The sequence below is a fragment of the Glossina fuscipes genome, unplaced genomic scaffold, assembly GCF_014805625.2.
Source record: "Glossina fuscipes isolate IAEA_lab_2018 unplaced genomic scaffold, Yale_Gfus_2 61594, whole genome shotgun sequence".
Taxonomy (NCBI): domain Eukaryota; kingdom Metazoa; phylum Arthropoda; class Insecta; order Diptera; family Glossinidae; genus Glossina; species Glossina fuscipes.
In genome coordinates, this window is record NW_024003803.1 from 1,629,302 (window position 1) to 1,643,179 (window position 13,878).

At 33.9% G+C, this 13,878-nt stretch overlaps 2 protein-coding genes across 11 annotated transcripts in view; both read right to left on the minus strand.

Moving 5' to 3' along the window:
- The window catches only part of LOC119643768, a 77,479-nt gene extending 71,122 nt beyond the window's left edge, over positions 1 to 6,357 (minus strand). For 6 of the 10 annotated variants that reach the window (XR_005248427.1, XM_038043233.1, XM_038043231.1 and 3 more), the window contains exons 1-3: positions 3,460 to 6,357; positions 2,435 to 2,621; positions 1,505 to 1,670 (exon numbers count right to left, since the gene is read on the minus strand). Coding sequence is in view for 6 of the 10 variants with exons in the window: in XM_038043233.1 (XP_037899161.1) it covers positions 1,505 to 1,670; positions 2,435 to 2,621; positions 3,460 to 6,341 (3,235 nt within the window). In the remaining 4 variants the exon portion in view is untranslated. The remainder of the gene's footprint in view (positions 1 to 1,504; positions 1,671 to 2,434; positions 2,622 to 3,459) is intronic. The other 4 variants (XR_005248428.1, XR_005248429.1, XR_005248430.1 and 1 more) reach the window with 1 other exon arrangement.
- Positions 6,358 to 6,810: 453 nt separating this feature from the next.
- LOC119643770 (protein pangolin, isoforms A/H/I/S-like) overlaps positions 6,811 to 13,878 on the minus strand; it is a 189,649-nt gene continuing 182,581 nt past the window's right edge. The window contains exon 10 of the mRNA XM_038043240.1: positions 6,811 to 6,928. Coding sequence (XP_037899168.1) covers positions 6,907 to 6,928 — 22 coding nt within the window. The 3' untranslated portion in view covers positions 6,811 to 6,906. The remainder of the gene's footprint in view (positions 6,929 to 13,878) is intronic.

Genomic DNA, 13,878 nt, shown 5'->3' on the forward strand with positions numbered 1-13,878 from the left:
TAATTTATAGTCTATGTGTATTTAAAGTACGAAGTGTAAAACATTGCTAAATTTATTCATTTTATAATCTAGAAATTGTACATTGCGCCACACTTTAGACACGCGAAACGTGATTCTTTTATATTTCAATTTACTACTTTCTCGTATATGTGCTCATCTCTATCAATTAAATACGAGAAATGAGTACATATATCCGTACTAAGAGAACTTCCATTTACATTTCTTTTCATTATCTTCGACACATGCCTGGTAAGTACGTGATAATTACTGAAGAAATTTACTGTAGGAACTAAGACTGTTGCTTGCTAACAAGTCTTTTTAATATCAAATCCGATTAGTAATTAAGTTTTTTTATTTATGTTTCTTTAGCGATATATAAAAGAATTCAATGAATATTTACACATACAAGGACAAAGACGCTTAAGCGATAGCTGGGACCGGTCTGCAGCTGTCGACGCTAATTTTCGCGCTTGGGTTTGTAACTGTCTATGTCGAGTAACGAACTTTGCACAACATATATAGTTTTTGTCGGTGTCGAATGACAGCCCATTTGACGGTAAAATTGATGTCGAATGGCATATTTAAAGAGAAAATAAAGCAATATATCATTACGAAACGCATGTATTTGTGACAATTAATAAATATATAAAGACTACTTAATTTTATTAATTAGGGAAATTCCAAAATGTTGGCAAAAGCAAATAATTGGTTCAGATAGCTTCTTTTCCGGTGCCATAATATAAAAGGGTATTATAAAAAACAAATTAACAAAAAAATGTATGGAAAATATTAAAAAAAGAGTTGAAGCGTTACCAAAAAATAAATAAAAAAGAAAAGTTGAAATTAAAAATAAATTATTTGGATTATTGGTTTACTTATTTGATTATTTACTTTCCTTTCTCTTTTTTTCATTTACATGCATTTATGTTGTTATTCATCCACCTCGACTAAATCCTAAGCTAAAAAGCGGTCCACTCATATAAATTCACAAAACAACACTATCGAAAAAAAATTCATGGGTCAACGTCAACAGGCATAAACCGGCCCCTTAATAACTTCAAAAAGCTAAACCATGAATAACATTAGACAGAAAAATTTTTTAAATACTTCAATCTTCCCATCTTCGTTGATAAAGGTGCTTAAATAACGAGCCTGTAGCAGATCTTACTAATTAAAGCACAAAATGACTAGAGAATTATTTTAGCACAAATTAATATAAGTAATGACCATTTACTAAAAGACATCGAAACTTTTCGGCTTGGTTTGCTTTTAATGAATTCTAAACGAGTGGTGATGTACAACAATCTAAAGAAAGTTAAGAAAGTAGAAGTGTTACACAAAACGATAATGAGTATTGTTATTGTTTAATGTAAGATATGTTGCGAAATGTAAATATGTAATGATGAGGACGGTGTTAGTATCATAAAAAAAAGAAACAGTGGAGGAGTTAGTATCATAATAATTATGTTAAAAAAGGCATTAAAAACATTTTTCAGTGCAATACCTCCCGAATCCGCTGGCGATCTGTCTTTTTTACGCTTTTTCTTTTTCGACACAAAGCCGTAATTATCTCTCGCACTCCAATTTGGATATAATTGCATGTGTAGTGCACGAGCTTGTTTTGCTAACTCGTAGTACTTGGCTTGCTGTTCACGACTCAGTGAATGCCACTATATATATTATAAAAAGAGGCTTTTTTGGTTGTAATTGTCAAATTTGTAAAATAATAGCAAAAAATAAAAATCACACCCTAACGTGCAAAACTAATCATTAGTAACAATAAATGGGGCTATTATCTTGATTTCTAAAGATATACATAGCGCGAATATCGCGGCGACTGCTTTGCTTTGTAAGTCTACAAAATATTTCGCAGAAATCTAAAAAACGACCGGAGAGTTTCCAATCATTTTAAGAACAAACTGAGGATATATGCGGTGCAGAGAATTTACTTAAGTGGTTTAGAATAACTAAACTGACTTTTGTCCTATCTAAAAATATCACCTAATGTAATCTATCTTAAATATAATTTTTAATTTATATACAATATCAGAATTGGAAAATTTTTGCACGTTAGTGTATGAATATAAACACAATCATATGCAGACTGATATCTTATTCATGTCAAGTCAACGGGTGAGACATTGCTAAATAAAGGAAATTTAAACCAATCAAATTTTTATCGCCGCCAGTTGATTTTTTCAAGCAGGAAGAATATCGTGTAAAACAGAGACGTATGCACAATTCCTCGAGAGGAATAAAAAATAATATAATAATGCATCTTTTTTGACCATTGTAACTCAGAATCTTTCATACGAGATCGGTAACATGTTTTTTATTTGATTACCAATAACAAGTATGATGGATACTGAAATGCAAATAGTTGTTGAATGTATTGAATAAGATAGTGGCAAAGGGAAAAAATAAGGAGACTTACCCTTCTTCCAAGGATTTGATTAATAGCTGCCGACTCTTTTAGAGTGCACTCGGCGACAACTTTGGCACGCATCTCTTTCATATACAACATGAAAGCATTTAATGGCTTTTTGATATGTGGCTTTTTCTTTTCACTTGAGTTATCCCTGCAATTATCGGTTCCCTGTATATTTTTACTCTCAAGATTCCTGTGGAACAGACAGAAAAATAATGTTCAAACGCATTGAATAAAATATCAGATCTGCTTCTCATAGTTTTCAAAGAAATCTAAGACGATACGTAAACCCATGAACGGCAAGTCGGTTGTAATTCTCAAAAGCCGTAAATTATGATTTTAAATGTGTGGCTTGAGGAATATACAAACTAAATTGATTTCTTCTAGCTGATGGAAAATATTCTGACGCTCGTTTATGTGAACGACGTTGTTTAAATTTGTCTAAGTTAATTTAGCAAGTCCAAGCTCTTATTATTTTTCGCTTATTATAATCTCAAAACAATGCAAAAAATTTTTTGTCATTAAAGGCAACCATGTTCAAGTTATCATTTTTGACCAACTTGCATGATAAAATACTGAAACACTCTTATCAAATAAAAGCTTATTTCTTATGAGAACGTTTTTGGTGCACAAGACAATCCAATCCCAACCAAATTTTCCCCATTCATTTAGTATTTCCAAATATTACTTTTTATTAATTTTTATCGATAAATATTCAAAAAATATTGAATAGTTTTTATAACAACTTTATAACAATTTTTTTCGATGTGTTGTCTTAGGATGAATGATCTTACATTGCATCAAATTTCATCAAAATATTGCGAAAATTGTGACAATACATGGACAGATATCAAATAAACAAGCCAAATGATGCTGCATCAATTCAGAAAATAATTCTGAGTCGTTTTCAGCCTGTTCGATTCATTAGATGAATGGGCACCTACCACAAGTGGTGTGGGGAATAATAATGAAGACACCAAAATATATAAATTCATTTACATAAAAAAGAACAAAACGAATTATATTTTTACATTTTCTTCAATTTACTGCTGATACTGAGATCGAAGGGCCCGTCTGAATATGTTAAAGGGTTAGTAGTAACATTTGCTGCTGTACGTGACGAATTGGTGATTGCCTCATTCGTGCTGTTGTCACTTTGTGAAACTATCGTTGCTTTGACGGACGCGGTTGCCGCATTAATAACAGCGGCGGCAGTTAATGCATTAAATCGCGCCGTAAACATTTCGTTGAGGGCTCGTTCCTGTAGAGCAGCTACAGCTGCAGCTGTTGATGAAGCGTTTGAAGTAGTGGTATGCGTTCTATACAGATGCGCGTGTTGGCTATTGCTGTTTGTATTTTGTTGGTCAGTTGGTGTGATTGGTGCTGAAAATATGGGTAGCAACTCCAATGGTGGAGTCGATGTCGACGTTGAAATAAGCGATGAGTCATTCGATTTACTGCACATTTTAGTAGCGGATGCTTGTGGAACGGTTAGTTGCGGTGCGATTCTTAGTTCATCGTTGGCATCAGGGTCTTTTTTACAAGACCTTTCATTGGTGTCACGTCTTGACAAATTGTCAAGTGTATGCAAAGGCAGATTAGTGATAGAAGCGTGATTGGATTGAATAGCATAACCAGGAAAAGGATCCATCTGGAACTGTTTGGCAGAGGTTCGATTGCTTAAAGCAGTGAGAAACGAACTAGCTCCGGCATCTGACATTAGTTTGTTTACACTTTGTATGTCGTCAACTGAGTGGTAAGCTGTGGGTGAGCTTTGCGACATTATATGTTGCGCTTGATTTGGCAGCGCAACAGGGGAGGTTAATGCTTGTTCTCGGTTTTCTTTAATCACTGCTGTTTTATAAAGACCACCTTTTTGATTAATGGCGGCGCATTCCAACAAAATCTCGGCGGCCGTCACGGCTCCTTCGTTTAGATGCAATCCTAAATTTTTCGGATGCCAGATGCAAGTCGAAGATTCTATCATTATTTCTTTGTCGTCGGTTTTGTTACAATTTTCACCATTTCCGCCTATCTTTGGTATATCCTGCCCTTTCTCAGACTTATGTTCCAAACATTCACTTCGTTCAACTTTCAAAATAATTTGTTCACTATCGCGCTCGTGTGCAAAAACGGGTTTTAACGGCATAAGTTCAGCGGCAGTGGTCAACGCCAAGTCCACTAATTCACGCACAACTTTTGAAAATTTTGCCGATTCTAGTTCTAAGGTAGTGTCTTCTTCATAGCGTCGTAGCCCTCTTAGATAAATTTGTCGAGCATTTTCGCACTGTTTGGTAAGCAATTTTATATTGCTTATAATAGACTGAACGAGAATTTGCTGATTTTTTGCCAATATGTGAGGTTTTTTATATTGATTACATTCATCACCGCAGTTTACACTATTTTCTGAACTCTGAGAGAAGGTATCAAGAAAGAGTTGACGCATATCTTGATTAAGTGCCAGGTATTTTTCCATTAGTTGTTCAGCTTTGAAGAGCGCTTTCAGTTGAGCCTGCCACAAATGCAACGGGTTCATGCTGGTAGGAGGTGAAGGAGTTTCATTAGATAATGAAGAACTAGAGCGTAAGGATGCAATGGGCGAACTACAATTTAGTATCGGACCGCCATTATCACTAAATTGGGAAAAACGATCTGTATGTACTTGCAAATTTACTGCTTTGTTGAGTGTAGATTCCATAGTTGACGGTAACTCAGCAGTGGACCTAGTAAAATCCATTATATGGAGAGATACGTCGGCAGGTTTTGCATGAAGGGGTACATTTGGAGTAGCGGTTGTTGTCGTTGTATTAGCTGCTGTCAGTTGGGAGTAGAGAACTTGTGGCGCTATAAAAAAAGCGGGTGATACAGGTGACTCCATTTCCGAATCCTTAGAGGTACAATTCTTTTCCTTGTTGCGATGTTTTATAATTTCAAATAATAATGATGATTGCTTTAAATCTGCTTTCAGTCGTAGCGACCGTTTAGCGATTTTTTCTAAATGGCGAGTTTGGGACGATAATGAAAGATAATTTCCGTTGTTATTTTTTGCCGCAGCGTAAGAAGCCAAACGATGAAGCAAGCTTCGGCCTTTCGTACGAAAAATTTGTGGGGTTCGTGGAATACTAACGGGGTAGATAATATTTGTTGATGTTTTATCATGTGATTGTCTCCTATTGTGCTTCACAATATCTTCTTTAATTTGTAATGCTTTTAATTTATAATCTGAGTTCTGACTCAACTCATCATTTGGTTCACTGGCAACATGGCGAGTGCGGTCATCGGTGGTGTCAGAAGCCAAAGACGCAACAGCGGCAGGAGCAACGAAAGTGCCTGGCGTTTGCAAAATACTGTGGTCATCGTCCCCTGGATAAGATAGGGAAGGTGATAACAATGGCTTTATGCGCTTGGTTTTGAAATTCGTCAAATCAGTCAGACTAGATGATGAGGACGATGAAGGTGAACCCAGTGAGGATAGTGATGATTGGGACATCGTAGGCGAACAAACCGGCGTTGGTGATATTGACGGCACTGGAAAGTAACCTGAAAAATCTGTTCCTAATCCATGGCCGGGAGGTGATAAATATTTGCGTGCACTAACCGCTACAGTCGTACTACTAGATGTAAGCACACAACTGTTGCTTACAGAACCGAAGGGGCCAACAGAATTGCTAACTGTACCATTAGTGAAAACGTGAGTGACAGTGTTATTATTCACTAAAGATGTCGATGGCGGCAACGGAAGTAGAAAATCAGTATGGCCAGAAAAATATGATGATGCGGGTTGTGACATTACCGTCGTAATTGCTGCTTCCGCTGCTGCTACCGTTGAAGTAAGTGTAGTTTGCATTAAGTTTTGCATTCCGCTGTAAAGTTGCTCACTCTCTGGGCTATATTCAGTTCTTGATTCAGTCATTTGAACGATAATTACCGGCGGGATCGTATGTTAAATTAATTTTTGTAGACTTGACTTTTTTACATATTGCTCAAGAGCCCACGCCTTAAAGTATAGAAGTTTTACAATTTACAATTTATTTAACCATAAGACGAATATTTCATGGCATTAAAAAATTATTTAAAACTTTATTACAGAAACTTTTTTCTTCCTGGCTTATCTTGCGTAGATAATGATTAATATTGCTATGCTGCTCGCAATTCTAAACTACGGCGTTGGATAAAATAATAAATTTTATTTTATAAAGTTTTATGTTGCTCTTTCGCTCTTTAACCCTCGTTCTGTTAATCGTTTAAAGCACGAAACGTTTTCTCATAATAATTTGTCTGCAACTTCCATAACGACTTAAACAGGATGAGTAGCAGCCATAATTAGCCCCGCAAAGAACGCAAATTTTTTTTATTGTTTTGTGTACACAGATTTCAATTTCATCAGTTACTAGATTTAACCTCCTAGTATTGTGATATCACCTTAGCAATAAAGCTTTTGTATTATTACTACAAACAAATTGAACGGAAGGCAGCTTCTAAGTGCATTGATGATAATCACTAGTTGTGAAGTGAAAAAAATCAATTATTGAAATTTTAGCACTTTTTTACAAAAGTTTCGATTACTTTTTTCTGTACATTATGCGTGCATGGAGACGACATACAATGGAAAATTTGTCTACACATATACAGATATTAATTAAATGGACTTATTATTTATATGTTTTGCACGAGAAAGATTGTTGCACAGAGTTGAAAATAAATTTTTTTGTGATTTCGGCTCTTTTTGTTTACACACACTCAGCCTCCCTTAATGAGAACAGGCAGCCAAATAGAGTTGCCCATCTTTAAACTTTGAATATATTTAGGTGATGCAAAGAGATGCAAGTTATATGGGAGCAAAGAGCGAACACATACAGATGTATCACTCCAAGCTTTAATTCGCTTTGGAAGACACATTAGTAATTTACAAAATTCGAAAAGAGCAGAAACAAGTTTATTTTTAAAAGGACTGATGGCAAAAGCCAATTACATTGGCTATCGGTTGTAAGAGCTTGCACACTAACTTTCATTTAGCGACACTGAGAAATCATATGCAAACAGATAAAAACATTCCACCTTTCTTAAAAAGCAAACGTATTTAAATACAATTGGCTTTTTTCTTCTGCGGGTTTAAATCAACAACAGATGATTTACCAAGCTGAGTAAAAAAAGTTAAATGTGAACACGAAGTTCTTTGGTTGAACCTTAATAAAGTTGGTGGTTAGCCTGTGTGTATACATATGTTTGCGCGTTACCACGCTCCCACCTAAATATAATAAATTTGCGGGAATTGGTCTTTCCGAAGTTTCAATTATTTTCTTATTTTATTTTTATGACTTGTGATGTAATATGTTCTGCGATTTCGTTTATTCTACGACTTTGAGATGATATAGCACAAAGAATTTCGTAATGTGTGTACGTAGGTGTCTTACGAAAGCGATGACAAGCTTTAAGAGAGAAGAAATAGTGACGTAAGCCGTCAAAACTGCGCGAGTACAAATTTGAAAAACGCTACGATCATGAAGATCACATATTTGTTTTCGTTTCGTCATTTGACAAGTTTTATGATTGCCTAGTATTCTAATATAAATTTCAGCTTAAAAATCTTATGTTGATTTTCCCCGAATTTTCGTTCGTCGTCGTATATAGTTTTTGATCGTTTATTAATACTAGAAGATTAGATGGAAAAAATAAAGATTAGATGAAATTATGTATAGGTATATATTTGTATATGTATATATTTAAACACACACACATGCATATGCATATATGTATATATATACATATGTATATATGTATAAATATTTATCTATATGTATAAATATATAGGCGCCATGAACATATATTTTACCCACCACAACAAACAAGAGAGCTCAACTTTCATTCATCACACATTACTCATCATACTATTAATTAATCTTTCTTTTCTATGTCGCACACTATCGTTTACTTGCATTTATCAAAAACACATTCAATCATACAGATACATATTGTCGCTGCGATTCTTTTTACTCATTCCTTGATATTTATTTACCTGAATAAAAAAAGGAAAGAAATTCATATTAATGCTAATATTATCATATGATCTGACTTATTAAATGGGCAACACAACAAAAACGTTGTGCTTTTGTTTTTGAACGACTTGCCAATTCTACAACCGATTTCGATTTTAAGCAAAATCATACATCTAATACGATTATTTATATATACAAAAAGGCTTAGTATACCAACATATTATTTTTCACCGATTTTTGTCGAAAAATATAAAAATCTTCAAAAAAAAATATATAAATATCTTTTTCGTGTACCAATTTTCTCAAAGGAAAGCATAGGGAGTTGTCGTAAACATGGCCCGATCCAATTAATTTTCAAAGTTCCATCTATAGCCAAAATGCGTTGATGTACCAAATTTCTTCAAAAATATTTCGGAATTTACAGGGTCTAGGCTTTTCCATAACCCGCGAAAGTATCGTATTACGCATCTATCCATTCTCTTTAAGAGAAGAAAATCTATATTACCGATTTTTCTGGTTCAATTATGCTACCATTCATTAACATTAATTTAGCATAGTTTTCAAAAAACAAGTTGAATGAATTCAACGGTTTACCGCAGGAGTCTTATGTTTAAAAATAAGTTCCGTAAGGCATTTAAACAAAAAATAAGCAAATGGGCAGCAATCAGTCAGTAATTGATTTTATTACTGATAGTCATGTTAGGATCGATATAGTACAATTTAGTAAAAGACCGTTACTACAAAGGGTTGCAACTTTCCTTCGTTCAACTCACATAAATATTTTAAATACCACTATTATTTTACAAAGACTGAGAAAGCTTAAGTCTCTTAGGCTAACAACAGACACACAATAAAATTTTGTCTTGCTTGCTTCGTTTAGCTACCTAAAAATAGGGACATATAAAAGGTTTTGCTTTCTTGACTCAAAAGGCAGTTGTGAGGAGCAAGAAATCAACTTTACTTTTAACACTAATTTTCGGCATCCGTCAATCTGACGAATTTGTGATTTCAAGCTCAAAAACCCTGCATAAGTATGTAGATATCTTCAGATGTTATTTACTAGTTTTTAATGATTTAATGCAGCAAATATATTTGTCAACTCTTTCTTTTGGGACTCGACCATATTGCTATTTCTACATGTGGTATACCTATTTTTACTGAAGCCCGTCAATTTGACGGTTAAAGTTCGTGAATCGTGAAGATCAATAAAATAAAAAGAGGCGGCTGCAATTTAGCACACACATTCTTAATCGATTGAGGAAATGAGGTTAAAAATGGACGTGATCTGCTCTCACAAACGCCCGTAATGTAGACGAAACTAAAACAGCCTAGAAAAACAACGAAAAATTTTTCACATTTTTAACTATAACTTTCGATCCCAGAAATATATCTGTGAAAAACTAGTAAATAAATATTTGCCAGAATCACCTGCACATTCGGCGCAAAAATAGTCCCTACGGGTTTACTTGTACGTTCACAATTGATGACTCAATGGGTGAGTTAGGATATATATACAATTTTACGCACATTGAGTTCTATTTGACGGTACCTACTATCATTTGATTTTACTAGAAATAAGCTCGATAAATTTGGCATAAAGTTTTATTTAGCACCTAGCTCTGCAAGCAAATATCTAATAAATTACCGACCACATTTAGGGAAAGACGGGCACCGACTATTAAACGTATTTTTGAACAAATACGTTGTGCTCAGGTTTGCTGGTCCATATTTATACTGTGGCCGAAATATAACTACAATTAAGAACTTCTGCGCGTGTATTTCTACTTCTTTCTAAAAAAAGTTGCTTACCAAAACAACTACTCTCATGAGAACTTTAATGATTAGAAAGATTGATATGATCCCATATTCTATCAATTCATATTCTATAATACATAAAAGATGTTTTTGGTTAGTTCTAAGCACAATAATGTGAAGACAGAGGGAAATATCAAACGTACTTCTGAAACCGTTGCATTTTGCAACAAAACTAAGTGAAGTGTTGATATTCTCGGACAAGTGGTTAAAAAATATACCGAGATAGCACGATCTCGTTGATGGCCCCTTCAGGTACTGACTGCCATTAGTGCTTAGATATTAAACAAGGAGACAGCTGGAGTAGTCGTGCCTCGGAAGGATTTTCTCTTTACGTAACGTGTTCAGTCTGTTATCTGACGCATCAAGCCCGAATGCTCCAAAAACTTGTCAAGTTTTGCTACGTAAGAAAAATGAAGCTTAGTATGCTTGCATTTAAATTAAAAAGTTTGTACGCGGAACTTGTACATCCAATGTAGATACTATACGTAAAAGATGTATAGAAAAAGACCGTCATTAAAATGGCATAAGATGTAATCATATTATTTAGATAGAAATGTCTTTTTAAAGTATTGGTCAAAAAGACGAATTTCTGTGAAAAAGATATATGTAGTCAATGACCGTAAGTCTAGTAATATTAAATAGTTACAGATTATATCGTAAAGACCTTAAATGGTTTGAAAGTGCTAACTCACCTATTATCGTCAATTGTGAATGTATTACTGAATCGCTCGGAACCGAACAAGCAGGTGCTTCTGGAAAATTTATAGGTACAAGTTGTTCAAAACTATACTTGCGGGATCGAAATTTATAGACGCAAAGGTCTTTGTCTATGTCACTGCAGTTTTTTCTTGATTGCGGGCATGCACGTGAATACGTCACGCCCACTTTTTCGACCACACTTTTCGAATCGATCAAGGGATACGTATGCCACATTTCAGCTTCCTATACTTACTTTTGCAGCTGTGACGATTCGGAAAATTGTTAGACAAATTGACGTGGTGTTTCTACTCATCGCTTTCAATATCTTTGTGTGCCAAAAAAGACTTCATTTGTTGACACATTTGCAGATCCTGATCCATCTTTCAGCCAAGCAAAACTATTAGAAACGAGTGAACATCGTCTTAAAATACGCCATCGAATATATACAATAGCCCGACAAGGTCTACAAATACTACTAAAAATTAAGGTTTCTTTTTTTATTGATTCAAAGTCAAAAAATATATTTCTTAAGACCCAAAACTCATATTCAATAAAATAGTACGTCCAACCCGTGTTACAAGCATGTCAAATACTTCAAATTGGGTAGTATATAAATTAACTCAAGCTAAGTGAACAAAACCAAGCTGAGCAAACAAAATTTGATGCACTAAGAAATGCAAGATCAGCGTCTGCGATGAATTATCAAGAACAATATCACGCCACCGCAAAAATCAAAGAAACACAAGGTAATTTGTAAAGCAGCATAAGTTTTTAGTTTTGTTTATGTAACTCAAGTGCGGTCGCATTGACCGATAAAATAAAACATTTTTTTTTTTTTAGATCTCGGTAAAGGTACATCTTAAGTTATATATGAAGTACATATGCTTTTAATTAACGCCAATAGCCACATTTATTTAACAATGTTTTCCTACATATCTATCAAAATTCCAGTTATGACTTGCAGCTGCGCAACGAAATATTGTCTTCTTCTCTAATTTCTGCGCTCCATTGCTTTGAAGTTAACTCAAAAAATCAGCGTATTCTTTCAATGGACCCACCTACAATTACGAAGAAGTTGAAATTCTTTAGGTTTTCTCCTTTTTTTTATCGATTCATATACACCTCGAATATCGTTTAAAATGCTATATGTATGCTAAACCTACCGACATTTCATGTAAACCTAATCCTACCATGAGCGGTCAAATGACCGCTTCAAAAAAACATATGTATCTTTGTAAAGTGGATAGTAAACAAAATATTTTTCTGATGCTACAATAAAAACTCGTTCCCCTCTCTTCAATGTTGTATGTTTTATTTACTTTTATGCATTTTCATTACATTTTTTACAAATTACAGCATTTTGTATTGCACATTTTCTACATATTTATATGTTTTTTACATTTTATACAAATTATGTTTGTTTTATTGACTTTACAATATCTTATTTGACAAGATCTCCGTTCAGAAGAAACAGTATTTGTATTTATTATTGTTTTTGATAAGAATTCTTTGCTTATCTATGTCTCTTTCTGATATTCGGTCCCAACTTCTTCTGCCAATTGAAATGAAAACTCTTGCCTCGATATTTCTTCACCCGTCGTTTCTTTATATAAAATCCATGCATTTATCCCGGCTAAATATAATATATTGAAAAATACCTGTAAAGGCCATTTTTGACATTTAGATTTTACACTATATTTTCTGTCCATTTGATTGGTTACATCTACACCAAATTTTGTGCTATTGTAAAATCTAACTGTCTCTGGTATACGAGTATCATTTTTTTAAATTTCAACGGATGAGTTCATTAAATTAAGTATCAATATTTTTTTATTGGGTTTAGCTTCATATATTGTAAGAATAAAATCTTTCGATTTGTATAATATTGTTGAGAAGCGTGTCATACTATCCTTTGCCTGTCTCGCTAATTTTGGTAGCTCTCTTTTATTTCTCCAGATAGTTCCAACAAGCGTAATTCTTTTTGCTAGAAGTTTACTCGCTAGTGACGCGCTTGTGAAAAAATTGTCAACTTTTTTATTTCTCCCATGGCCCGTATATGGTTCTGCTAATTTCAAAATTACAAACTCTCCAAGTGCGATTGATGATTCTCTCACTTCATCTTTTCCCAAATATGGAAAGCCGTTTACTATATATTTACTAGTTACATCGGAAGCTAACCAGAATTTTATGCCAAATTTGTCCGGTTTGTTGGACATGTATTGAGTAAATCTACAACGTCCTTTTGTAGGAAACAATTGTTCATCTATAGCAAGATATGCTCCTGGTTTATAACAGTTTTGACTGTTTTCGATAAATTTATACCAAACTTTAGAAATCAATGCGAACTTATCGTTTGGTAAGCGTTGGTTCGTTGATTTTTGTTGTCAAATCGAATAAACCTCCTGATTTCTGCGAAGTCATTTCGACCCATAGTTGTCGAGAAAAATGACGGACCCCATTTCGTGTTCCATAAATATGATAAATTAATATTTTTAGCCTCACATGCGCCGCGTGCATATAGAGGTCCAATAAATGCATATAATTTTGCAATAGATAAATTCCATTTCGTTTTCAACACTCGTTTATAGTCGTAAATAACATAAATTTTTCCGTTCGTGGTAGACTAGACATGGTATAATTTGTTTTCGGAAAATAAACAATAAAAAAAGTTGTAAATATTGAAAAATAGGTTGTATGTGTATTTTAAGAAAAGTCAATAAGCTACATGATGATACAGCAACGTTGTATGCGAGAAATTTTAAACGAAATTTTAAAAACGGTCATTTGACCGCGCATGGTAGGTTTAGTGTTAAATTGTGCATTATAGTAATAAATTACTAAGAATTAAACAAATGTATATTAATACAATTAAAGAAGCTGTTTGATAAATCGGTGAACTATTTGAAACTATAATATGAATAAAATTATAAATTTTGTTAA